Source organism: Solanum stenotomum, chromosome 4 (genome assembly GCF_019186545.1).
Source record: "Solanum stenotomum isolate F172 chromosome 4, ASM1918654v1, whole genome shotgun sequence".
Lineage (NCBI taxonomy): Eukaryota > Viridiplantae > Streptophyta > Magnoliopsida > Solanales > Solanaceae > Solanum > Solanum stenotomum.
The window spans coordinates 47,771,881-47,799,190 of NC_064285.1; the positions used below are offsets into that span (position 1 = coordinate 47,771,881).

The 27,310-nt window shown below is 33.9% G+C and overlaps 2 protein-coding genes across 3 annotated transcripts in view; both read left to right on the forward strand.

Moving 5' to 3' along the window:
- Positions 1–2,637: 2,637 nt before the first annotated feature.
- LOC125862054 (beta-amyrin synthase-like) overlaps positions 2,638–27,310 on the forward strand; it is a 513,447-nt gene continuing 488,774 nt past the window's right edge. The window contains exons 1-2 of the mRNA XM_049542028.1: positions 2,638–2,929; positions 3,011–3,100. Of these exons, the coding sequence (XP_049397985.1) occupies positions 3,014–3,100 (87 nt within the window). The 5' untranslated portion in view covers positions 2,638–2,929; positions 3,011–3,013. The remainder of the gene's footprint in view (positions 2,930–3,010; positions 3,101–27,310) is intronic.
- The window catches only part of LOC125862056 (beta-amyrin synthase-like), a 511,253-nt gene continuing 487,841 nt past the window's right edge, over positions 3,899–27,310 (forward strand). The window contains exons 1-6 of one of the 2 annotated variants that reach the window (XM_049542032.1): positions 3,899–4,403; positions 4,514–4,612; positions 4,796–4,852; positions 5,011–5,057; positions 5,370–5,547; positions 5,858–6,119. In XM_049542032.1, the coding sequence (XP_049397989.1) occupies positions 4,314–4,403; positions 4,514–4,612; positions 4,796–4,852; positions 5,011–5,057; positions 5,370–5,547; positions 5,858–6,052 (666 nt within the window). In that variant the 5' untranslated portion in view covers positions 3,899–4,313 and the 3' untranslated portion in view covers positions 6,053–6,119. Of the gene's footprint in view, positions 4,404–4,513; positions 4,613–4,795; positions 4,853–5,010; positions 5,058–5,369; positions 5,620–5,857; positions 6,120–27,310 lie in introns of those variants that run through there. The other variant, XR_007446017.1, reaches the window with a different exon arrangement.

Sequence of the window (27,310 nt, forward strand, 5' to 3'; positions counted from 1 at the left end):
AAAAATATAGATAGCTTAGTCATTATTTTAAAATTTTAAAATTTTGATTGCCAAAAAATTAAATAAGAAATATGAAGTATAAAAACAAAACTGAAAACATTTTTTTCCTACTTTTACGTGTTAGCTAAAAATTAGGATTAACTACTACACAATTTATTTTGAATTTTAAAATTTTAAGCCGCCCAATTAAATAAAGGGAAAATTGTATATAATAACAAACTATTAATTTAAATTAAATGCTATAAATATAGTTTGATTTAATTGTACCCCATAACAAACTGTTGTTATTTCGCCTCTCTCCTGATGAATCTCGCTCGCCACTCTCGTTCTCTCCCTCACCTCTCTCGTTTTTTTATACAAACGCAAATGTATAAAATGTGTTTGTGTTTGTATAAAGCGAGAGAAAATTGTATATATACATATATTCTCGTTCCTCTCTCTCCCCTCTCCCAGATCTCGCTCGCCACTCTCCCAGATCTCGCTCGCTCACTTGCCTCTCTCACTTTATACAAAAACGCAAATGTATAAAATGCATTTGTGTTTGTATAAAGCGAGAGAAAATTGTATATATACATATATTTTTGTTCCCCTCTCCCAGATCTCGCTCACCACTCTCCCAGATCTCGCTCGCTCACTCACTCGCCTCTCTCATTTTATACTAACAAAAATGTATACATTGTGTTTGTGTTTGTATAAAGCGAGAGAAAATTGTATATACAAATACAAATGCATATATTTTTGTCCTATACACTTATGATTATACAAATAGGATCTTCCCCTACCCAATTTTCTTTTGTCTTTCTCTCTTACTCACTTTATACAAACACAGATTAGACAATTGATCTTTTGTATATGTATACCAAAGCAGATTATACAACTGCTTTCTTTTGTATATGTATAACAAAATTATATAACTGCTTTCTTTTGTATATGTATAGCGAAATATACATATTTATGTTTGCTATGAAGTGTAATTATGCAAACTATAGCTATAACTATAGCATACAAATATATATAGTGATTTTGCATTTGTACGCAAAAGAGTAACAAGAAATTACAGAAAGAGGAACAATCATAAATAAAGAATTAGAAATGAAACAATCCTTTGTAATTTGAAAAAATCTATAGATGATAAAAAATATTAAAAACAAACAATAGAAGATGGAAAAAGAAGGAACTTTACCATATTTTTAGTACATAGAAATGGTAGTGGAAGAATTCAAGATGACAAATTTGTATTTAGTGGTATATATTGATTTAGCCACAACTCTTCATATTCTTTAATTTAGGATTAAAAGGGGGGAAACCTTGATTCATTTACTTATTTAAAAATCTAGAAATCCTAATTGATTCTTGTTCTTCCACATTCCTTTTCAATAAATAACTTACAATTCAAAAAATAATTAAAATAATATTAGTTAATTAATTAGATATTTATTTTAGTCTATGAGCAAAATGATAATCCAACTTTTAATCTTTGGAGCTTCCCACTTTTAGTAAGATATGATGTTTAAAAGATTGACTCATTTATGTCATATTCATCATGCCATTATTTGAAAAAGGGAATTAGGACAAACATATCCCGAATTATCATAAATGATATGTCAATACATTCCGTCATACTTTCAGGACATTGATATCCTTACCGTCTAATTTTTGGATGTATATACCCTTTGGACTAACGGAGAAACACATGTCTCAATCTTAAAGACATGCCTGAAATTTATTTGATTTTTATCCATACTTGAAAACCAACCCAACTAATTAAAAACTCACCCAAATAACTTAACACAAACACCCAAATTATAACCCAAAACCCCCAAAAAGAATTCACTTTCATTCAGCCATCTAATTTCCTAAATCAGATTGTTTCTTTCCACCGAGATTTTCTTTGTAGGGGATTGAGCAATCTTGGAAGAAGCTGAAATAGATGGCGACATGAAATTCTTGAAACCCTTTGCCAGTGATTTCAATTTCGTTGCTTTGGATCCATTTTCCTTCTCGTTGAATCTGGAAAAAAAAATCAACAAAAAAAGAAAACAACAAAGTAAATTAAGAAATCTTTGCAATAATTTTTTATTTTTGTCGGAAAATATATGTATATTTTTGTGGACTCCATAGCCATGCCTAAGTGAAGTCTTATGGGGGGTTTAGGGAATTTGATGACTCTCTCATGAACTATTGCACTTCACTGTGCTTATGGGCACTAAACAAGTTTCCTCCTGTACTCGTTACATATCAGCTTGAATCCATTATAACTATGATGAATTGTAGTTTTGTTCTTTCCGGCTTAGTAAATCGTAATGAAAATCATATTGTATCTATTTCAATTGATGAGAATCTATTTCAAGAATATTTCCAATCCCCTTACCATAAAAAAAATGATTTTATCTCGAAATTTCAATTTGATTGTAGATCCACTTTAAAGCTTGAAGCTTTGTTCATTAATGGTGGTAGCATTTTCAACTCCTTTCAACAATAACAAAACAATTTGAGTTCGAAATTTTCGATTCGATTGCAGACCCACTTTTAAGCTTGAAGCTTTATCCATCAATGGTGATTATATTTTCAACCTCTTTCATCAACCATAAATTAATTTGAATAAAAAATTGAAATGAGGTCTCTTGATTTTCATGGAAAGGACATGCTCTTGTGTCTTTGTTTAGTGATATGGTAGTTCAACTCCTGGAAAATAATATTTGGTTGTTCAAATCCCCTGCGTCTCAACACAATATGTGTGCAGTTTCTGGGAGAGAAGAATTTCAAACAGAGAATTGGAGCAGTAAAGTTAGAAGAAGGCGAAGAAATTAGCGAAGAAATTGCCACAATTGCTTTGCGCAGATCTGTTAATTTCTTCTCAGCTTTACAGGCTACTGATGGCCATTGGCCTGCTGAAAATTCCGGTCCTCTCTTCTTTCTTCCACCTCTTGTAAGTTTTTTCATTTGGATTTGTAAAATTCTTTTTAACAAATTGGAACTGCTAAAGCTATTGTCCCCCTTCAAAATTCAGGTTATGTGTCTGTATATCACTGGACATCTTAATACTGTTTTACCAGCTGAGCATCGTAAGGAAATTCTCCGGTATATATACTGTCACCAGGTATATGACGTAATGTCACAATGACTATACTGCTCAATCAAAATTAACTTTGCAGATTTTTGAAGAATTTAACTTACTTACAATGACATGTGTATAAGTTGAACCTTTTAGCCGGTTATAGCTGCATCTGGCCTTATGTTATCATCTCAAGATACCATACACTGGACAGCTCGTGGTGGAGTCGGAAATTTTATCGAGGGTACTAAAAGATATAAAATTAGACACAAGTAAAAAATAAATAAATAAGGGGACTCAACTACTTTTTTTTTGCAGTCGAACTCCCTAAAAAAACGTTTGACCATAAAATCCGGAGTTTAACTTTTAGGAACTCGAAAAACACAAAAGAGTTGTTTTCACTTTTTTTTTTCCACTTCAAATTACTCAAAAATTAAAAAACCATATATGCCTCAAAAGGTTCTGCTGCCGGCGGGGGCTATGACTCATATATGCCGCCAAAAAAATCATGCTGAAAAAGACTGATTTGAGAAGCATTCAGGACAAGAAAAGTAGTCACCTTGCTTCTTTTCGGTGGCTTCTTAGATCCGCGAGGGGTATGACTCATATATGTCGTCTGTCTGGCCAAAAAATAATTATGCTTAAAAAGATTGATTTGAGAAGCATTCGGGACAAGGAAAGTAGTCACGTGCTTCTTTCCGGTGGCTTCTTAGATCCGATTTGTGTAGCACTGTGCATCTTTTCGGTGACTACTTTCTCATAACTGATTGTGTACACCATGCATCTTGTCAGTGACTACTTTCTCATATCTAATTTGCATAGTACTATTTATCTTTTCGATGAATACTTTCTCATATCTAATTTGCGTAACACTGTTTATCTTTTCGGTGAATAATTTTTCATATCTAATTTGTGTAGCATATATGAGTTGTGTAGCGCCGTGCATCTTTTCAGTGACTCCTCATATATGACTTATATAGTTTTACTTTTCGTCAGTGTAGTGCAAAAACCAACACCACCTCAAGGTCTAGTAACCTCTAGACATCCAAAGCATTCCTTACATTTACCAAGTCCCTCACTGGTCCTCGTATTAATCACATTTGTAGCAAGCTCTGTACATATGACCTGCATGCACCAACTCGAGAGAGTGTTAGAATAGGAGTAGGGACAAGAATGGAATAAAATCCTACTTGAAAAAAATAATTATAGTGTAGTAACCTGGTTGGAAAATGAGTATCCTTCTGGTGACTTTAAAGGGATGTATCGGCATATCTCAAAAGGATCGTGGACTTTTTCGGATCAAGATCATGGATGCCAAGTATCTGATACCACTGCCGAAGCATTAAAGGTATCTAACCATTCAATGAAATAAGATTCCAACTTCTTGTAATTACTGAAAAGTAATAAGATGATAAAGCTAGTAGATTGTCTGATATCTTCTTAATTTTGTTTCTCTAGTGCTGCCTTTTGTTCTCTACAATGCCTTCCGAATTAGTTGGTGAGGCGATCGAACCTGCACGACTGTATGATTCAGTGGATGCAATTCTTTCCTTACAGGTAAAAACTGAGAAATGTGTCAAATCATTGGTCATTTAATCTGAAGTTGTCTGCTGATTGTATGGAAATTCCAAGCGAAACCTTTAACACATGGCTACCTTAAATTCATCTTTTCTGAATTTAGTCATTCGTGATTTGGCTCATTTCTAGTAATATTGAGATTCATTTGAAATAAAATTACAGAGCAAAAATGGGGGTTTAGCAGCATGGGAGCATGCAGGGGCCTCACAGTATTTGGAGGTAAGTAAAATAATCGTATGAGTTTGAGATTCACGATGTAGGAAACTAGGAATTTTATCTGAGTGCTTCATTTCAAGGTTGTTAAAAACTTCAACTTCTTCTATAGTCATCCAGACCCTGAATATTTAACTTTCTTGTTCTGTTTTATTCATTGACAGTTGCTCAATCCTACTGAATTTTTTGCGGACATTGTCATTGAGCATGAGTAAGATGTCTCTAGTTTCTCTCTTTCCCTTTAGCTTTTTTCCCATTGCTAGTCTCCATTTTACAGCTTCACACTGATTACATGTCAATCCAGGTATGTTGAGTGCACTGGCTCATCAATCCAAGAATTTGTTTTGTTTAAAAAGCTATACCCTGGACACCGAACCACAGAGATTGACAATTTCATTGATAATGCTGTTTTTGAAGATATACAGAAACTTGATGGTTCATGGTAAATGATATTTCTCTTGTGAGCCCTTGAACTTTCTTCTGTACTGATACATATGAAATGATTAATTGTGTCAACATACAGGTATGGTTGCTGGGGTGTGTGCTTCATTTATGCCTCCTGGTTTGCTCTTGCAGGGCTTGCTGTAGTAGGCAAGAGTTACAGCAACTCTGCAGTCGTTCGTAAAGGCGTTGAATTTCTATTACGAACACAAAGGTCTGATGGCGGTTGGGGAGAAAGCTACCATTCTTGTCCAGACAAGGTAATGTAAAAGCCAAAAAGCTACGAAAAACAAGAATAACAACACCTATGTCTCAGTTTGTGCAGTGTTGAGGTCGGTTTATGCTATGTTGCTCAGAATGTCACTTGGTGCATGTCAAATCCTCCAAAAGTGGTGCACTTTTGGACCATCTGGGTGCAACAACGTTTTTGGCGAGTGAGCAACATAGGTTATTTGTACTCTGGACATGCATCCATCCTACTCCATTTGGAACCGTGTCATTCTAATACTGAATAATTTAAGTATAAAGAGAAAAGGTAACTGTGACTCAGCTTTGTATTTGATCAAATAGGTATACCGAGAGCTTGAGACAGATCACTCAAATCTTGTACAAACTTCATGGGCATTGATGGGATTGATTCACTCTGGCCAGGTTAATTCCTTTTTTTTTTCCATTAATAAATGCTGTAATTTATTTCACCAACTTTCCTATTTGGACAGGTTGATAGAGATCCAAGGCTCCTCCACCATGCGGCAAGGCTATTGATTAATTCTCAGCTGGAAGTTGGTGACTTCCCACAACAGGTAGTTTTTCTGCAAATTACAAGCTAAACAAAGGAACTAGAATGGAGTAGACTGTATTTAAACAAAAAGGACAGAGATGATTCATATAGTCGACTCAAATAATCTGTCGTATATGATTGATATTGATTGATAGTATAACGAAGTAAGCTCTTTCAAAAATTGGCAAAACAATATCCAAAAAAATGGAGATCACTAAAACTAGTTTTATCAAAAAATTGCTTTTATCTGACTTCATAAATATGTGCAGGAAATAACTGGAGCTTTCATGAAGAATTGCATGTTGCATTATGCAACATATAGAAATATATTTCCATTGTGGGCTTTGGCAGAATACAACAAAAATGTCCTAGTACCATTAAAACACAACTAAATATATATTATTTTATGTTATATTTTAAGAAATGAATAATGTAGTTTATTGTTTCTTGTGTTAATGTAGGTGATGTAACAATGTCCAAAATCATAGCCTAAGTTGTTGAATATTTGGTATATATACATAATTTGTGAATAAAGAAAATTACAAAGAGATTTTTTTTTTTTGTGAGACACACTTTTTTTTTCACTTAAAAGTCAAATATCTATGGAGGAATTTCCCTAGATAGTCAACCATGTCCGAGAAATTACCTAGTAATATTACTTATGTTTGTTTTAGGACTACAATATCACTCAACTTTACATATTTTCCTCAAAATATACTTGACAAGAAAAATATTATTCTCTCTCCTATTGGGATGCCATGTCACATTTTCATTTTTTCTTAAAAAATATAACTTTTAAAAATAACTCATATGCTATATTGAGTAAAAAAAAAATTCTAAATTATTTATCATTTTTAGTTTTTTAGTTTAGCATATTAAGAGATAGACATTTTTCTTTCTATTATTACATTTAACATTAATTATTTTTCTAAATCATTTCTCAAATCATTCCTTCTTTAATTTCTTAAAGAATATGCAAAGTGCACACTTTTAATGGGATTTCATGTTATATTATTCTTTTTTTATAATATTTTTATTCTTTTTAACTGGAAAATTTAGTTTCTACCCCTTCCGTCCATGTGTACATCTTTACTTGTTCGGTATTAATTTGACATATCTCTTAAGAAATAATAAAGATAATTTTACTGTATCAATTTTTTAAAATAATAAATTTCAATTTTAAAAAATGCATTGGCAAATGACTATAATTAATAATAAGAGTGAATTAGGAAATAAGTAATAAATTATCACTTGATTTTCTAAAGTAAACAAGTAACAAATGAATAATTATTTATAACGTAATGAGTAAATAAAATGGACAGAGGGAATAGTTGCTAGAAAAATATCCGTAATACTCTTGATTTTTTATGAGTACATGAAAATTGTCCTCCTCACTTTTTTTTGACTTTTACTTGTCTTTAATGTTCACCTTGCACATTTTATAAGAACTTAAAGAATGAATGATTTGAAAAATGATTTAGAATAAATAATTAGTGTTAACCGTAATAACATAAAACAAATGTGAGTTGTTTAAAAATGTTCACTTTGCATTATGTAAATATTATTTTTACAGAGTATATCATATGGGTTGATTTAAAAAGTTAAATTTTTAATTATTAGTAAAAAAGGAATAATGTGACATAGAAGAGAGAAAAATGTTTTTTTTGTGTCAAGTATATTTTGACGAAAATATGTAAAGTTGGGTATGTAGTCCTAAAATAAACAAAAGTAATATTATTAGGTAATTTTCCAAATATGGGTGACTATCTAGTGAAATTACTCAATATTTATGTTAATCCTAGCTAGGATAATACGACCTGATTTATTTTGAGGTTAATGACTTAGAACTAGTTTCTCTAAAAAGTACGAGTTGGATGGATATCACAAAATTCAAACCCTACCGTTTGTCATGAACAAAGACGAGTTCATGAAACTTATGCGCCAATAAGAGTCAAGACATATAACAATAACAATATCTTAGAATAGTTCCATAAATGAGTTTTAGGGAGGAGGATATATGCCGACCTTCTCTTTGTATTTAGTAGGGACAAAGAGGTTGTTTTGATCAATAGATCCTCAAGTTAAGTTGATATATATATAATTTATCTACAATAACAACATACATATTGAAATTTCACATGTAGTATCTAAGGAGGATAGAATGTATAGAAACTTTATAACTATATTGTAAAGATAGAGAGCCTATTCTAGATAGACACTTGTCTCAAAAGAAAAAAAGGAATTCGAAGCACGATTATTAGCAAATAAGATGAAAAAAAAATAGCAGGATACAAAGTAAATGAACAACATATAGTAATAAACACCGAAGGACAAAAAAATCATGTGATTCCTAAATAATATTAGTAATAAGGAGAAAGAGATCGAGGTTAGCCCCCTGCCTCCTCACACATGAAGTGCGACAACACCTGACTACCTACTAGCCTTCCATCATAATCGTCATCTACCATATTCTTCTTATATAGGGTAATGTCCTCAAGCCTTCTATCATAATCATCGTCTATCATACCTTCTTATGTAGGATAATGTCCCCAGTAAGTTAAAGTTGTGCTGTGTCCTGTCTAATCACCTCCCACTCATATTTTTCTTCGGCCTACCTCTACCTTTCGTAACTTCTATCATAGCAAAATTTGGAAAGATTTTGACAGCAATGAAAGATGTGAAATTTCGTAGTAGGCATTTGACCTGGTGATACCATATCACGATATGAAATCGTGAGATAGAATTAGCGTTTGAACATGCGATTTTATGCTAATTCTATCTCATGATTGTATATCATGACATGAAATCTCATATTCTCCAAAAATCATGATTTGGTAAGATTGAATAAATAATTAAGGCTATTTTAATAGTTTTACAACTTATGAGGTTCTTATGTTTATGAGAAAATAGACAACACAAGAATTTCATATCACATGTCCAAACAAAACTTCAATTTCGTCTTATAATTTCATATTATGATATCATATCATGATTCTATATCACATGGACCAACGGGCCAATTGAGGCACTGTTTTAATGTTTACGGTCTATAGACACAGATAGCAGAAAGTTTGTGGTAGGCACAATTCTCAAAAGTCAAATTATATTTGTTTATAATTGGCCACCTAGGATATTTTAGGTTGTGTTTATTGTTTTTATTCGGAATAATTTGAGATTGAGACAGAATTATAATTATTGTTACAACCTCCTCGAGTTTCAACCCCATAGTCAAACAAACACACCTATGCATGTTTTACTGTTTAAGAAAATGGATATTGGGCGCACAATCAAGGTAGCTCATGCAGTGAGAGTTCTTTAAGATTTTATATGAATAAAGGGCAATTCATTTCTTCAATCAATTTGAGTCAGTAACGTCGTTCAGCATATAGACCTAGTGTTGGAATGTATGCATCCACCAATGATTATAGGACCAGGTCCCCCGACATAATTAAAGTGCAGAAAATAAATAGCACAATGTAAATCACGCACAAGAGTTTTACGTGGAAACCTCCTTGCTCAAGGGAGTAAAACCATGACTTGTCACAACGGATTTTCAACTGTTTTCACTAATCTCAAGCAAAAGTGAATACAGATTACAACCACAACAATGAGACCAAACTCTTAGTCCCACACTAAGTAATACTCTTATTACTTACAGAGCCAAAGCAATGTTTCCATTGCCCACTATATTAACTATCACTAATTAATATAGACTTCAAACCGTAAGACAAAAAGTTAACTCTCACAATGTTCTTACCCTCACTACACACAAGAGTTTGAAGCGTTTCTTATAAGAGTGAAACGAATCCTACAACTTTAGCACATTACAAGCATTCAAGAACAACAACACACACAAATAGCACTTCTTCCGTTGATCAGGTCCCTTGTTGTATGCGTTCTTGTTGAAGATGACCTTATCTTTGTAAGCTTATAAATTTTCAGAAATTCAAATCTTTGTTTGCCAAATCTCGAGTTTGTGTCTTGTGAGAAGAGACTATATCAAATGGACGCAAATCCCTTGGGACAACACCATTGGCTGAGGGCCTGCTTCTCTAAAAAGACGTGCACCAACCATATCAAAGTTAGCAGCTTTCTGACAACAATCTTTTCGTCTCTTTCACATTTGCAGTCTTTCAGGGACCAGGTCCCTTACAGTGGTTTCTTTGTGAGTTCTTGAAAAGACTTGCTAGCTCTCTCTCTTTTTGAATGAATAATGTTGTTTGTTTATTGTTGTATATATTAGTCACCAAAAAAGGTTTTGATCACTGAAACAAACAACCTGGTCCGCCCTTCGTATTGGTGAAGTACGCTGCATTTTTCACCAACCAACCCGACAAGACAACTTTACACCATTTTGAATCTGGAAGGGAGCACGTCTTTGCTAGGGACCGGGTCCCTGCAATGGTGAGGATCATCAAAACACCTAGAATACAACACCTAGACATTTTGAGGGTGGACTATATAACCTAGGGGCCAACATTGAGTAATTAGCTTAAGGTGATTATCATATTTTACTTTGTTTCAAAAGTTAGCTCACAAGATGATACTTGTGTACACCTAAAGTTGGAGAGAGTAAATATAAAATGAAGCCAAGTTAAAAGATTATATGTATTTCAAAATATTTTTTTGTAAAACATGTGGCCAAACACAATTTCAACCCGGCATAATACATAAATATACATTTTAACTTGGCTTTAGTTGACCTCTAAACCCTCCAATTTTGGGTGTGTACAAGTAGAGACTCTAATTTGTATAAAATTGAACAAGTAGACACAAGCATCCTACGTGACATAATACATGTATGATGCAACGTGGAAATAAATTGTCATGTAGAACACCACATAAGATGAATGTGTCTATTCGTTCAATTTTATATACAAGTTTAAGTGTCTAGTTGTGAGCCCCAAACTTGGAGGGCATAGATGAACCACTGAAACTAAGTTCAAAGGGCATATTTATGTATTATGCCTTTCAACTTTGACTCTAACTTTTAAAGATTCCAAATAAAATAAATAAAATGTGATATTCATAGCCAAAAGCCCACTTATACAATTTCTGAACAATTGTTTAAACGTTTTGTCTTATTTTGAAGAGGGATGAAATGAAAATTAATTAAGGTATAATATATAAATGTGTCATTTAACTTGACTTCATGACATAATATCTATTCTCTCCAACTTTGGTTGTGCACAAATAGATGCTTAAATTTATATAAAATTGTACGAGTAGACACATGCGTCCTACCATAAAAAATGTTTTTATTTATTTTCTTGCTTTTTTTTAGTTTAAACTCTTTTCTTTCTTTCTAATTTTGATTTCCTATTTTATCCTTTAAACGTTTTGTTTCTTATGTTGAAGAGGGATAAAAGGCAAATTAATTAAGGTGTAATATATAAATGTGTCATTTAACTTGTCTTCACATTATATCTATGCCATCCAACTTTGGATGTGTACAAATAGATGCTTAATTTGTATAAAATTGTACGAGTAGACATATGCGTCCTACCGTAAAAAAATGTTTTCTATTTATTTTCTTGCTTTTTTTAGTTTAAACTCTTTTTTTCCTTTCTAATTTTGGTTTCCTATTTTATCCTCATAAATAAATTGGAAAAAGTGATTTTCAAAAATAATTTTGCTAGGACCTAATAAGAAGATTAGGGTGTAAATTCTAGTTATTTATTTTTCTTTGGATTTGATCTACATAATTTTTTTCGATATTTTCTTCGGGTTGCACTCATCGTTGAATTTTCTTTTTGTCCTTTTCGATAGAATCAATTATAAGTGTAACTTAAACATCAAATATGTTAGTTAATCCTAGCTAAGATAATATGGCCTAATTTATTTTAAGGTTAATGACTTATAACCAATTTACGATGTACGAGGTAAATGCACACCATAAATGCAATAATAATAGTTTGCGAAACATCTCAAAGGAAAAGGAAGTACTGAGAGACTCCTTGACTCTATCTATATATGAAGCCTCTATAGTTCAACATGGATGTCAGGATAAGACCCACGACACCCTGAAATGACTAAACTGAAAAGAAAAACAGAGTCCTCCAGAATATAAGGAGGCTCACAGATAGTTAATTCTAGAGAGCAAAGTGATGTCAACGAAGTGCTTGTTAATGATCCTGAACACCTGCATCTACATCATAAAAAGATGCAGGTTGAATTACACCAGTACATTGAATGTACGAGTGTGTAATAAAACTGAATGATTAAATAACTGAACTCATAAGGTTGAAGAACTACACACCTCAACTCATCTCAACTCAACTTAATGGATAGGTAAAACATAGAATGTTTAAAGTTTTACAAGTAAAATTGGCTAACTAAAGGATGTATAAGAAAATACAATAAAATACGCTTTAACCCATTAGGGAGATTCTCCAACTGACAATCATCACTATGAGCAACGTGATGATACAACGTCTTGCCCACACTGCCAGAACTGTCCTATACCTTATTTGAATTTTATGAAAATGACCTTCTCTTTGTAAGCTTATGAATTTTCAGAAATTCAAATCTTTGTTTGCCAAATCTTGAGTTTGTGTCCTGTGAGAAAAAAAACTATATTAAATGGATGCAAACCCCTTGGGACAACACCATTAGCTGAGAGCCCGCTTCTCTAAAAAGATTTGTACCAACCACATTCGAGTTAGCATCTTTATGACAGCTGTCTTTTCATCTCTTTTACATTCGCAGTATTTCAAGGACCAGGTCCCCTGTAGTGTTTTCTTTGTGATTTCTTGAAAAGACTTGCTAGCTCTCTCTCTTTTTGAATGAATAATGTTGTTTGTTTATTGTTGTATATATTAGTGATTAAAAATGGTTTTGATCACTAAAACAAAAAACCTTGTCCGCCCTTCGTATTGGTGAAGTACGCTGCACTTTTCACCAACCAACCTGACAAGACAAATTTACACCATTTTGAATCTGGAAGGGAGCACGTCTCTGCTTGAAACGGGTCCCTGCATTTATGAGGATCATCAAAACACCTAGAATACAACACCTAGACATTTTGAGGGTGGACTGTAGAACCTAGGGGATAACATTGAGTTAGCTTAAGGTGATTTCCATGTTTTACTCTTTGTTTCAAAAGTTAGCTCACAAGATGATACTTGTGCACACCTAAAGTTGGAGGGCATAACTATAAAATGAAGCCAAGTTAAAAGTTTGTATGTATTTCAAAATATTTTTTTGTAAAACCTATGGCCAAACACAATTTCAACCCGGCATATTACATAAATATACATTTTAACTTGGCTTTAGTTGACCTCTATACCCTCCAATTTTGGGTGTGTACAAGTAGAAACCAAATTTGTATAAAATTTAACAAGTAGACACAAGCATCCTGCGTGACATAATACATGTATGATGCAACGTGGATATAAATTGTCATGTAGAATACCACATAAGATGAATGTGTCTATTCGTTCAATTTTATATACACGTTTAAGTATCTAGTTGTGTGCCCCAAACTTGGAAGGCATAGATGAACCACTAAAGCTAAGTTCAAATGGCATATTTATGTATTATTCCTTTCAACTTTGACTGTAACTTTTAAAGATTCCAAATAAAATAAATAAAATGTGATATTCATGGCCAAAAGCCCACTTATACAATTTCTGAACAGTTGTTTAAACGTTTTGTGTCTTATTTTGAAGATGGATGAAATGAAAATTAATCAAGGTATAATATATAAATGTGTCATTTAACTTGACTTCATGACATAATATCTATGCTCTGCAACTTTGGTTGTGCACAAATAGACGCTTAAATTTGTATAAAATTGTACGAGTAGACACATGCGTCCTACCATAAAAAAATGTTTTTATTTATTTTCTTGCTTATTTATAGTTTAAACTCTTTTCTTTCTTTCTAATTTTGATTTCCTATTTTATCCTCATCTAAACCATTTTTAAACGTTTTGTTTCTTATGTTGAAGAGGGATAAAAGGCAAAAATTAAGGTATAATATATAAATGTGTCATTTAACTTGTCTTCACCTAATATCTATGCCATCCAACTCTGGACGTGCACAAATAGACGCTTAATTTGTATAAAATTGTATGAGTAGACATATGCGTTCTACCGTAAAAAAAATGTTTTCTATTTATTTTCTTGCTTTTTTAGTTTAAACACTTTTTTTCTTCGTAATTTTGGTTTCCTATTTTATCCTCATAAATAAATTGGAAAAAGTGATTTTCAAAAATAATTTTGCAAGGACCAAATAAGAAGATTATGGTGTAAATTCTAGTTATTTATTTTTCTTTGGATTGGATCTACATAATTTTTTTTTGATATTTTCTTCGGGTTGCACTCATGGTTGAATTTTCTCTTCGTCCTTTTCAATAGAATCAATTATAAGTGTAACTTAAAAGTCAAATATGTTAGTTAATCCTAGATAAGATAATTTTGCCTAATTTATTTTAAGGTTAATGACTTATAACCAATTTACGATGTACGAGGTAAATGCACACCACAAATGCAACAATAATAGTTTGCGAAACATCTCAAAGGAAAAGGAAGTACTGAGAGACTCCTCGACTCTATCTATATATGAATCCTCTATAGTTCAACATGGATTTCAGGATAAGACCCACGACACCCTGAAATGACCAAACTGAAAAGAAAAACGGAGTCCTCCAGAATATACAGAGGCTCACATAAAGCTAATTCTTGAGAGCAAAGTGATGTCAACGTAGTGCTTGTTAATGATACTGAACACATGTATGTGCATCATAAAAAGATGCTGGTCGAATTACACCAGTACATTGAATGTACGAGTGTTTAATAAAACTGAATGAATAAATAACTGAACTCATATGGCTGAAGAACTACTCACCTCTAATCATCTCAACTCAACTCAAAGCATAGGTAAAAGATAGAATGTTTAAAGTTTTACAAGTAAAATTGGCTAACTCAAGGATGTATAAGAAAATACAATAGAATACGCTTTAACCCATTAAGGAGATTCTCCAACTAGGAATCATCACTATGAGCAACGTGATGATACAACGTCTTACCGACATTGCCACAATTGTCCTACACCTTGTCTGAAGTTTATGATTATGACCTTCTCTTCGTAAGCTTATGAATTTTCAAAAATTCAAATCTTTGTTTGTGAAATCTTGAGTTTGTGTCTTGTGAGAAGAAAATATATCAAATGGACGCAAACCCCTTGGGACAACACCATTGGCTGAGAGCCTGCTTCTCTAAAAAGACGTGCACCAACCACATCAAAGTTAGCAACTTTCTGACAGCTGTCTTTTCGTCTCTTTCACGTTCGCAGTATTTCAAGGACTAGGTCCCTTACAGTTTTTCTGTGTGAGTTCTTGAAAAGACTTTCTAGCTCTCTCTCTTTTTGAATGAATAATGTTGTTTGTTTATTGCTGTATATATCAGTCACCAGAAAAGGTTTTGATCACTGAAACAAACAACCTGGTCCGCCCTTTGTATTGGTGAAGTACACTGCACTTTTCACCAACCAACCCGACAAGGCAACTTTACACCATTTTGAATCTGGAAGGGAGCACGTCTCTACTAGGGACTGGGTCCCTGCATTTGTGAGGATCATCAAAACACCTAGAATACAACACCTAGACATTTTGAGGGTGGATTATATAACATAGGGGCAAACATTGAGTAATTAGCTTAAGGTGATCATCATATTTTACTCTTTGTTTCAAAAGTTATCTCACAAGATGATACTTGTGCACACCTAAAGTTGGAGGCCATCTATAAAATGAAGCCAAGTTAAAAGGTTATATGTATTTCAATTTTTTTTTGTAAAACGTATGGCCAAACACAATTTCAACCCGGCATAATACATAAATATACATTTTAACTTGGCTTTAGTTGACCTCTATACCCTCCAATTTTGGGAGTGTACAAGTAGAGACTCAAATTTGTATAAAATTGAATAAGTAGACACAAGAATCCTACGTGATAATACATGTATGATGCAACGTGGACATAAATTGTCATGTAGAACACCATATAAGATGAATGTGTCTATTCATTCAATTTTATATATAAGTTTAAGTGTCTAGTTATGAACCCCAAAGTTGGAGGGCATAGATGAACCACTGAAGCTAAGTTCAAAGGGCATATTTATGTATTATGCCTTTCAACTTTGACTCTAACTTTTAAAGATTCCAAATAAAATAAATAAAATTTGATATTCATGGTCAAAAGCCCAATTATACAATTTCTGAACAGTTGTTTAAAAGTTTTGTGTCTAATTTTGAAGATGGATGAAATGAAAATTGATTATTGTGTAATATATAAATGTGTCATTTAACTTGACTTAACATAATATCTATGCTCTCCAACTTTGGTTGTGCACAAATAGACGCTTAAATTTGTATAAAATTGTACGAGTTGATACATGTGTCCTACCATAAAAAAATGTTTTTATTTATTTTCTTGCTTTTTTTTTAGTTTAAACTCCTTTCTTTCTTTCTAATTTTGATTTTCTATTTTATCCTCATCTAAACCATTTTTAAACGTTTTGTTTCTTATGTTGAAGAGGGATAAAAGGAAAATTAATTAAGGTATAATATATAAATGTGTCATTTAACTTGTCTTCACATAATATCTATGTCATCCAACTATGGATGTGCACAAATAGACGCTTAATTTGTATAAAATTGTACGAATAGACATATGCGTCCTACCGTAAAAAAATGTTTTCTATTTATTTTCTTACTTTTTTTTAGTTTAAACTCTTTTTTTTCTTTCTAATTTTGGTTTCCTATTTTATCCTCATAAATAAATTGGAAAAAAGTGATTTTCAAAATTAATTTTGCAAGGAACTAATAAGAAGATTAGAGTATAAATTCTAGTTATTTATTCTTCTTTGGATTGGATCTATATAATTTTTTTTGATATTTTCTTCGGGTTGCACTCATGGTTGAATTTTCTCTTTGTCCTTTTCGATAGAAACAATTATAAGTGTAACGTAAAATTCAAATATGTTAGTTAATCCTAGCTAAGATAATATGGCCTAATTTATTTTAAGGTTAATGACTTATAACCAATTTACGATGTACGAGGTAAATGCACACCACAAATGCAACAATAATAGTTTGCGAAACATCTCAAAGGAAAAGATAGTACTGAGAGACTCCTTGACCCTATCTATATATGAAGCCTCTATAGTTCAACATGGATTTCAGGATAAGAGCCACGACACCCTGAAATGACTAAACTGAAAAGAAAAATGTAGCCCTCCAGAATACAAAGAGGCTCACAAAAAGCTAATTCTATATAGCAAAGTGATGTCAACGAAGGGCCTGTTAATGATCCTGAACACCTGTATCTGCATCATAAAAAGATGCAGGTCGAATTACACCAGTACATTGAATGTACGAATATGTAATAAAACTGAATGAATAAATAACTGAACTCATAAGGCTGAAGAACTACTCACCTCAACTCATCTCAACTCAACTCAAAGCATAGGTAAATGATTGAATGTTTAAAGTTTTGCAAGTAAAATTCGCTAACTCAAGGATGTATAAGAAAATACAATAAAATACGCTTTAACCCATTAGGGAGATTCTCCAATTGGGAATCATCACTATGAGCAATGCGATGATACAATGTCTTGCCCATGCTGCCAAAACTGTCCTATACCTTGTCGGGATATATGACACCTCAACTAAGTGGATCCTCTAAAGCTCTGCTCGGAAGCAATATGAAATCATCTAAAAAGTATGATCATTTACCCATGTTAGCTACATATTTTATGAGGAATATGAGTGCATAAATATGAGGAAGGATAGTTTAGTCTTTTCCCACCTCTTCTAAGCCTAAACCTCGACCCTTTTTCACCTAATTAAGGGTCTAAACAATGTTAAAATAATTTTTACATTCTTTACCACTTCAACGACTTAGAGAAAGGATTCAAAAGGAGAAAAAACTAAGGGTTTTCTAGCATTCTTCAAATTTCGTTGATTTCGCCAAAAACTTGGTTCTTCCCAAGTATGTAAGACTATCATAATGATGGACTGAGTTGTTGATGCTTATCGTGACCAATGACACTAACCTACGGTACGAGTGTCTACGATCGTCGATAATATAGTAACCCAACTAAAGGTTGGGGTCGAGTCCCAAGGGAGTGGTGGTGAAAATAGTAGTTAGGCTAGAATTTTGTTCTAGTTAGCTGTAGTTTGAGAAATTATCGAATAAAAATAAAGTAAATTCAAGTGGGTGGCACAAAAGTGTCAAATATCAAAGGAGGTTTTGTCACAAGTAGCTAAAACAACAAAAATAAAGAGAAAATCAAGTATGGGGAAAAGTCCTTGGGGTGTGACCGCAATATATATAGATATAAATCGTTGGGTACATGCTTTCGATAGGAAATTTGCAAGGCAATAGTGACTAGGCTAAGCTTTAGATGGAAATAAGTTCCCTCTCGAGCAACTTACCCCGTTTCAAATGGGTTCTTCTCGGACACCCATTTTCCGCATGAAGTCCAGCCTATGTCTTACCCTACTCATTCTCTCGAGCTTAGTGTTAGGATATGGGACTAGGGCTCACCCTTTCGGGCTGAACCTCATGTCGATCCATTCCTTATGCCATCAATCTAGCGGTCTTGGTTTCGCGACCTCTCTCTTGAGCAAGCCAAAAACACATGGGTGGTTTTGTATTTGCAACTACAAACCCATTAAATTAAACCACAACCACTAGGTGAAATTACCATTAAAATACATCTAACCTATCAGCAAGCAAGACCCAACAATAATATCAACACATATTTGCTAAATCACACCCCAAGAATGGGAGTTTTTAGCCACACATCAAGAAATAACAAATTACACCTAAAGTGATAATGAAATCAAATGGGTATAATAAATTAAACCTTGATTTAAGCAAAGGAAGAAGAATGGAGAAGACCCACTTCTAACTTGGGGAAGATGAACTCATTCTTTCTTCAAGTCTTCCAAAACCCTCTCCAAACTTGAGAGAAAATACAAAAAAGATATTATTCTAAGGTAAAAATTACAATAATGTTTGGACCCTTAAAAATAATAACTAAGACTAGTATTTATAGTTTTCAGATTTAGTGCTGCGGCGGACCATTCGGCGAGGTTAGTAGGAATCGCCGATCGACTCGGCGATTCGCCCATCATCTGGTTCATCGCCATCTGTGCTTGCCTACAACATCTCTGCGTCCTAGGCCATTGAGCGATATTGTATTGCTTCGTGGAACTGTTCGGTGATGTGTCGACTACTCCTTTTTACCGTTGATTTGATCCTCTTCCTTCAGGGCTTTGCGTACTGGAAGAAAGGGCGGAGTGCTTCCCTTCGGCGATTTGCCAAGAGAGATTGGCGAAGCTCAGGCTTCAGTTTTTTACGTTCTTTCCAGCCTTTTTGTTCCGTTTTGTGTCTAAGTGTCCATGATTCCGGTAAAACTTCAAATACCTAAAACTTATTAGTTTTCATCAGATATTGAGACAAAATAAACATTTGAGAACACTATTTCTATTAAAATAAAGCCCTAAATGAGTCCAAATTGTGGACTCATCAGTTGCCTATCCTTAGTTTTGAGTATTCGTGAGATGAGTTTGTGGTTGAATTCTAAGTTTCTATTCTTAATTTTTGATTTGCTATACATTATGCATTGAGATTCTTGAGTTGATTGTTCATGTCTATTTTTCAGCATAAACCCTATTATTTGAGTATTTATTGAGTTATTATTGAGAATCTTTTTAACCAAATAATTTTCTTAAATTGATTTTCTGAGAAAGTAAAGAGGAGTTTTGAGGAAAGCTTAAAGAGAAATTTTGAGTAAAGTTTAAGGAAACTATCGACTCCCAAATTTATCATATTTACATTGAGAAAAGAGTAACTTTGATTTCTAAACGAGTACTGAGTTTAGAGTTATTTAAAAGTAGTTACTTCTTTAAGAGGATATTTTGAGCAATTACCTCAAATTGAGAAAGAGTATGTTTTATACATTTGAACATGGATACATATTTATTGGGAGTAGTATTGAGCACTGATATGAGAATGAGTAGCTAAAAGAACAAAGATTTGCTAAAACCAGTTTTATCAAAATATTACTTTTATCTGGTTGCATAAATATGTGCAGGAAATAACTGGAGTTTTCATGAAGAATTGCATGTTGCATTATGCAACATATAGAAATATATTTCCATTGTGGGGTTTGGCAGAATACTACAAAAATGTCCTAGAACCATTAGAAAACAACTAAATATATATTATATTAGTTATATATTAAGAAATAAATAATGGTGTTTATTGTTTCTTGTGTTAATGTAAGTGATGTAACTGTCACGCTCCGAGCCTATACCCTTAACGTGGCTGGCACTTGAGAACCATTGGTGGCTCCCAAGTGAACCCTTAGTCTGGCTGACTGCTTAGCGAAAGATTTGACTCAAGAATATTAAAAGCTTTAGTGAGAAAAATGCAAGTCAACTGTCTTAAATACTTATTTAAGCAAAATATAATATTCACAAAACACTTTAAAGGATAAATTTCTAAAAAAAACTCAACTCTAGCTATCTATGAAGCCTCTAAGTTCAACATGAACATCAGGAGAAGACCCTCGACACCCTAAAGTAAGTACTGAAATTAAAAATGGGGCCCTCCGAAATGCAAGGAGGACTCACAAAATCTCTCAAATGGGAAGTGCAAAGTGATCTCAATGAAGAGCCTGGTGATGATCCTGATCACCTCTATCTGCATCATAAAAAGATGCATGTGGAATAACATCAGTACATTGAATGTACAATTATGTAATATAGTCGAAGTGAAATGACTGAATGAAAGGACTGCAATAGATATATATATACTCAACTGAATGTAAAGAAATAAATGAGTGAAATCATTTAAACTTTACAAATACTTACTTATCTCTGAACCCAACATATTAAGTGATATGATAAAAATACTCTTTTAATACTATTTGGGAGATTCTCTAATTGACAACCATCATTATGAGCAACGTGATGATACGATGTCTTGCTCACACTGCCAGAACTGTCATATATTTTAAACATCTTAATTAAGCGGATCCACTAAAGCTCTTCTTGAAAGCAATAAAGAGTCGTCTAAACAGTATGACCATTTACCCATATTGGCAACATGGTTTACGAGGAGTGTGAGTTTTCTGAACTCATCCTTATATCGGTACCCAATACTACTACCAATAAATATATACGCATGCTCAAATGTATAAAACATACACATTATAAATTTGAGGTAATTGCTCAAAATACCCTCTTAAAAGAGGTAACTTCTTTGAAATATCTCTGAACTAATTTAGAAATCAAAGTTTCTCATTTCTTAATGTAAAAAGTGATACATTTGGGAATACTTAGTTCCCTTATACTCTTACTCAAATCATGTTTAGAACTCTTTCTCAAAAACTCATCTTTGCTTTCTCAGAAAATCAATTTAAGGCAAAAATGTTTGCTTTAAAAGATTTTCAAAAATTATAACTCAAAATAAGGTTCATGCTGAAACACAGACATGAACAAATCAACTAAAGTATCTCAATAACAAATAGAAAACTCAATACTAAGAAATCAAGAACTCATAACTCAACGATACTACTTATCTCAAGAATACTCAAAATCCAGGATAAGACCCTAGATTATTCTTTTTCTAAATTTTGATAGATGTAGGGCGTGAGGACTAACTCAGTCCATCACTATAATAGCCTTACTTACATGGAAGAACAATGTTCTTGGCAAAATCGGTGAAAAATCAAAGAATGCTTGAAACCCTAGCTTTTCTCCTTTAGGAATCTTTCTCTAATGACTTGGAGTGTTAATGAATGTAAAAGATCGACTAGCACTATTTAACCCTTAACTTAGAGTAAAAAGTTGGGTTTTAGGCTTAGAATTGGTGGGAAAAGTCTGAAATACCCTTCTCAAAAAGCTAACAGAAACCTTCCACGGGGCCATCGATGGTTCATGGTTTGTTCTATAGACCATATATCCCATCCATAGAATTCATACTAAATTTTAAGGCTTAAATTTCATTCTACGGGTCCAAACTATAACCAATAGAAGTTTCTACGGATCGTAGGTTCAATCTGTAGAATTCATATTTAATTTTAAGGCTCAAAAGTTCATTCTATGGGTCCAAACTACACCCGAAGAAGTTTCTACGAACCGTAGATCCATTCCGTAGAATTCATATTGAATTTAAGGCTCAGAAGTTCATTCTACAGGTCCAAACAATGACCCGTAGAAGTTTCTACGACCTGTAGATGGATCCATAAGAATGGGACCCCAAAATTTGACTTCTTTGAATTTTTCTACAAGTTGACAATACGGGTCGTAGAAATTGCTACGGCCTATAAAAGTTTGTTGTGAGTCATTGGTAAAACGATCATAACATTTTACTCCAAACTCGAAATGAGGCAAACTTGGTGGCATTGAAAAGAGTACTCATACAACTTCAATTTTATAGTTTATGTTCCACCTAATTTATTATGTGATCAGAGATATGATTATTCGAAGTTGGCCTATGTAGAATCTTACGTCAAAACTCAATTGATAAGGAACCTTTCAACTTAGCTTTGTGTTAAAGGATTATTGTGACCTTGATTCATATTCAAATCTACCCCCATAATAAAAAAATTGAACTTCACACCTAAGATCAATTTATGAATCACCCGATACGACCTTACATGGAAAAGAAGAATGGTTCGGGCCTCAGCTTAGAAATCTTTGGGGTGTTACAACATCTCCCCTTTGGAACCATTCTTCCTTGAATGATGGTTTAACTGAGCATGGAAAGGGTAGGGAGATATATAACCTCCCAATTTAATGTAAAATAAACATAAAATTCATGAACTTAAAACAGTAAATGATGGACTAAATTGAATGACTACTTTAGGAAGAGTTAATACGTTGGACTGAAACTGAATTGAAGGAAAAAAAGATGAGGATATCTAGTTTTCATATCCTATCTGTCTTTTCATGTAGCCTCTTCAACAAACTGATACCTCCAAACCACTTTGATTGATGCTACCTCTTTGGTTCTCAACCTCTAATCTCACGATCAAGGATCTTGACAGGAACTTCCTCATAGGACAGATTGTCTTCCACTAATACTTTCTGCTGGAATAACAAGAGAATGATCGCTCAAGAATTTCTTTAGTATGGAGATGTGGAATACCGGATAGATATCCGCTAACTCTGATGGTAGCTCCAATTCATAACCTACATTACAAATCCTATTTGATATCCTGTAAGGACCAATATATCAAGGATTAAGTTTTCCTTTCTTATCAAACCTTATAACACCCTTCATGGACGAAACCTTCAAATACACCCAATCATTAACCTCAAACTCCAAATCTCTCCTTTTTACATCTGTATAGGATTTCTAACGACTTTGTGTTATTTTCAATCTTTCTTGAATAGTCATCATCTTCTCCATGGATTGATAAACCAAGTCTTGCCCTATCAACTTAGCTTTACCAATCTCAAACCAACCAATAGGAGATCTACATCTTTACCTATAAAGGGCCTCATAAGGTGCTATCCGAATACTGGTGTGATAACTGTTATTTTAAGCGAACTCTATAAGCAATTGATCATCCCAATTACCTTTGAAATAAATGACACATACTCTCAACATATACTTTAGGGTCTAAATTGTGCGTTCTGCTTGACCATTTGTCTGAGGATGAAAAGCAGTACTAAGGTTTACCTTTGAACCCAAACCTTTCCCAAACGACTTCCAAAATTGAGCAGTGAATTGCACACCCCAATCTGAAATGATGGACAAAGGGACTCCATGAGTTAGACTATTTCACTGATGTATAAACTGCATAATCTTCTGCTGAATTTGTAGTCTCTACCGGTAAGAAATGGGTTGATTTAGTCATCTGATCTACAATCATCCAAATCAAATAATGCTACTTGCGAGCTCGCGACAAACCATTAATGAAGTCCATATTTATCATTTCCCACTTCCATTCAGAAGAGCTATGTTCTGAGCCACACCATATGGCCTTTGGTGTTCCACCTTGACTTGCTGGCAATTTGGGCACTTAGCAACAAAATCTGAAATACACCTCTTTATACTATTCCACCAATATACTTCTCTCAAGTCATGGTACATCTTTAGGGAATCTGGATGGATCGAATATTTGGAACTATGAGCTTCTTCCATGATCCTCTCTTGTAGATTATCCACCTTTGGAACACACAATCTACCTTGATATATCAACACACCATCTCTCCCACTGTTCAAAAGACATCACTTTCTGCTTATGAACATTTGCCTTCAATTCAAGTAATATAGGGTCTTTGTCTTGCTTCTTCATCACTTTTGACACTAATGATGATTCAACCCCATTCTTCACAACAACTCCACCTTCACTGGAATCTAAAAAATAGACTCCCAAATGTGAAAGTCTATGAATTTCCTTAGACAACTCTTTCCTTCCTTCCTTGACATGAGTAGTAATCCCCATGGAAAACCTGCTCAAGGTATCAATAACAACGTTAGCTTTACTTGGGTGATAGATGTTACTTATGTTGTAATCCTTGAGTAACTCTAATCAGATCCTTTGCTTGAGATTAAGTTCCTTCGAGCTGAAAATATATTGTAGACTCTTGTGGTTGGTGAATACATTAAAATGAAATCCAAAGAGATAGTGATGCCATATTTTCAGAGAAAAAACTACTACTGTCAACTCAAGATCATGAGTCGGGTAGTTCCTCTTGTGAATCTTAAGCTGCCTAGAGTTATAGGCTATAACCTTAACATTATGCATCAACACACAACCAAGACTCACTTTGGATGCATCACAATAGGTGACAAAACCCTTTGTGCCCTCTTTTAGGTTCAACACTAGAGCAATACTTAACTGAGCTTTCAATTCCTGAAAGCTTTTCTCACAAGCTTTAAACCATTGAAACTTAGTTGTCTTCTTAGTAAACTTAGTCAACTGGGATGAAATAGCTGAAAACCCCTCGATGAACCTTCTGTGGTAACCTGCTTGACAACCCCAAGAAACTCTTTATATCAATTGGGGATGTGGGTTTGGGCCAATTCTGTACTGCCTTAATCTTCTGAGCGTCAACTCGAATTCCTTTGCCACACACGAGGTGGCCTATAAACACAGCAGATTCAAGCAAGAACTCACACTTAGATAACTTGGCATATAACTCTCTATCTTTGAGAGTTTGGAGGACTATTTTGAGATCACTAGCATGGCCTGCCTCATTCCTTGAGTATATCAGGATGTTATCGATAAAATAAAATAACAAACATATCCAAATACTATTTAAATACTCTGTTCATGTGATTTATGAATGCTACACAAGCGTTATTCAAACCAAAAGACATAACAAGGAACTCATAATGATCGTAATGGGTCCTGAAAGTTGTCTTTGGGATGTCACTTTCTCTCACTTTCAACTGATGATAGCCAGATCTGAGATCTATTTTAGAGAAGCAAGTGGAACATTGAAGTTGGTCAAAAAGGTCATCAATTCTCAAAAGGGGTATATTTATGGTGACCTTGTTCACTTGGTAGTAATCAATACACATCCTTAGGAAACTATCTTTCTTTCTCACAAATAATACCAGAGCGCTCCAAGGTGATATTCTTATTCATATGAAACTCTTATCAAGAAGATCTCTCAACTGCCTTTTTCATTCTTTTAGATCAGTTGGAGCCATTCTGTATGATGGAATAGATATGGGTTGAGTATCGGGAGGAATATCTATTCCAAAGTCTATTTCTCTTTCCAAAGGGACTCTGGGAAAATAGTCTGGAAAGACCTTTAGAAACTCATTCATAACTGGAGCTGACTAAATAGGCGGTGTCTCAACACTAGAGTCATTAACCTGGACTAAGTGATAGATGCAATCCTTAGCAACTAACTTTCTAGCCTTAATGTATGAAATAAAATGATCCTTAGGCATTGCTTAACTACTCCTCTACTCTAAAATTGTCTCATTAGGAAACTTAAACTTGACTACTCGAGTTCTACAATCGCCTGAGGCATACCAAACATGAAGTCAGTCCATACCTAGAATAACATCAAAATCCGCCATGTCTAGCTCAACTAAGTCAACCATTATGTCTTTATGATAGACAAAGATGGTACAATCACGATAAACCTGTTTTGCTAGAATAGACTCACCAAAAGGTGAGAAAACACTGAAAGGCTCAAAAAGTTGTTCGGGGGAAATATTGAACCTCATGGCTATATAAGGAGTCACAAATGAGAAACTCACACCTAGATTAAGTAAGGCATAAACATCAATAGAAAAGACTTTAAGCATACCAGTGATAACATCTGGAGAGTTCTCTTGATCCTGAAGACTAGTCATAACACAAAGATGATTTGCTTCTCCGACTGTCCGCTGAAGAAAATTAGGCTATGTTTCCCCCATTACCTGTCTTGTTCTTAGTGTAATCTTTCATAAAATGACCTGTCTGAACAAACTTGAAACAACCATTACAACCATCACGACACACTCCTGGGTGGTTCCTACCACACTTAGCACAATTGGGGGTCCAAGTAGCCCATTGTGCCACACTACCCTGAGATTAAGTAGCTTGAGCTCTAAAATTCTGATTCTGATGGTCATTCATGTTCCTTCGTGCAAATGCACTAGATGATTATGGACTAGGTCTTGATGATCTGTGTTGAAACAACAATCGATTCCCATTTCGAGTCTTTTGTTGACCGGACTCTTGATTAGATGTCTTAGCTTTCTAGTTTCGAAATTCTTCTCTGTTTTTCAACTTATCTTCCTTAACATATTTTACATGAATCATGAGTCTGGCTATGTCTTTTTCGCCTATCAACATAGCTTTCTTACCTTCATTGTTAGATAAGCAGGATAGCCCGGACACAAACAAACTCATTCTGCTCCTCATATCTGCTACCATCTTCAGAGCATAGCAGAATAAATGGGTGAACTTGAGGCTATACTCTTGCACACTCATAGCTTTATGTTTCAGATTTAAGAACTCTTTCACCTTAGCTTCCCTTTATCTCTCAAGGGAAGAAACGCTCCAAGAAAGCATTCTCAAACATAACCTAGCTTAAAAGTGGTGCTCCCTTTGCCCTGTTCTTTTTCCACTGGTCATGTCGACTGTAAGCAACATATTTGAGTTGGTAAGAATCCCACTCCACACGCTCTGCATTAACAACATGCATAACTCCAAACACTTTCTATAAGTCCTCCACAAGTTCTGCGGATCTGTAGTGACCTTCGATC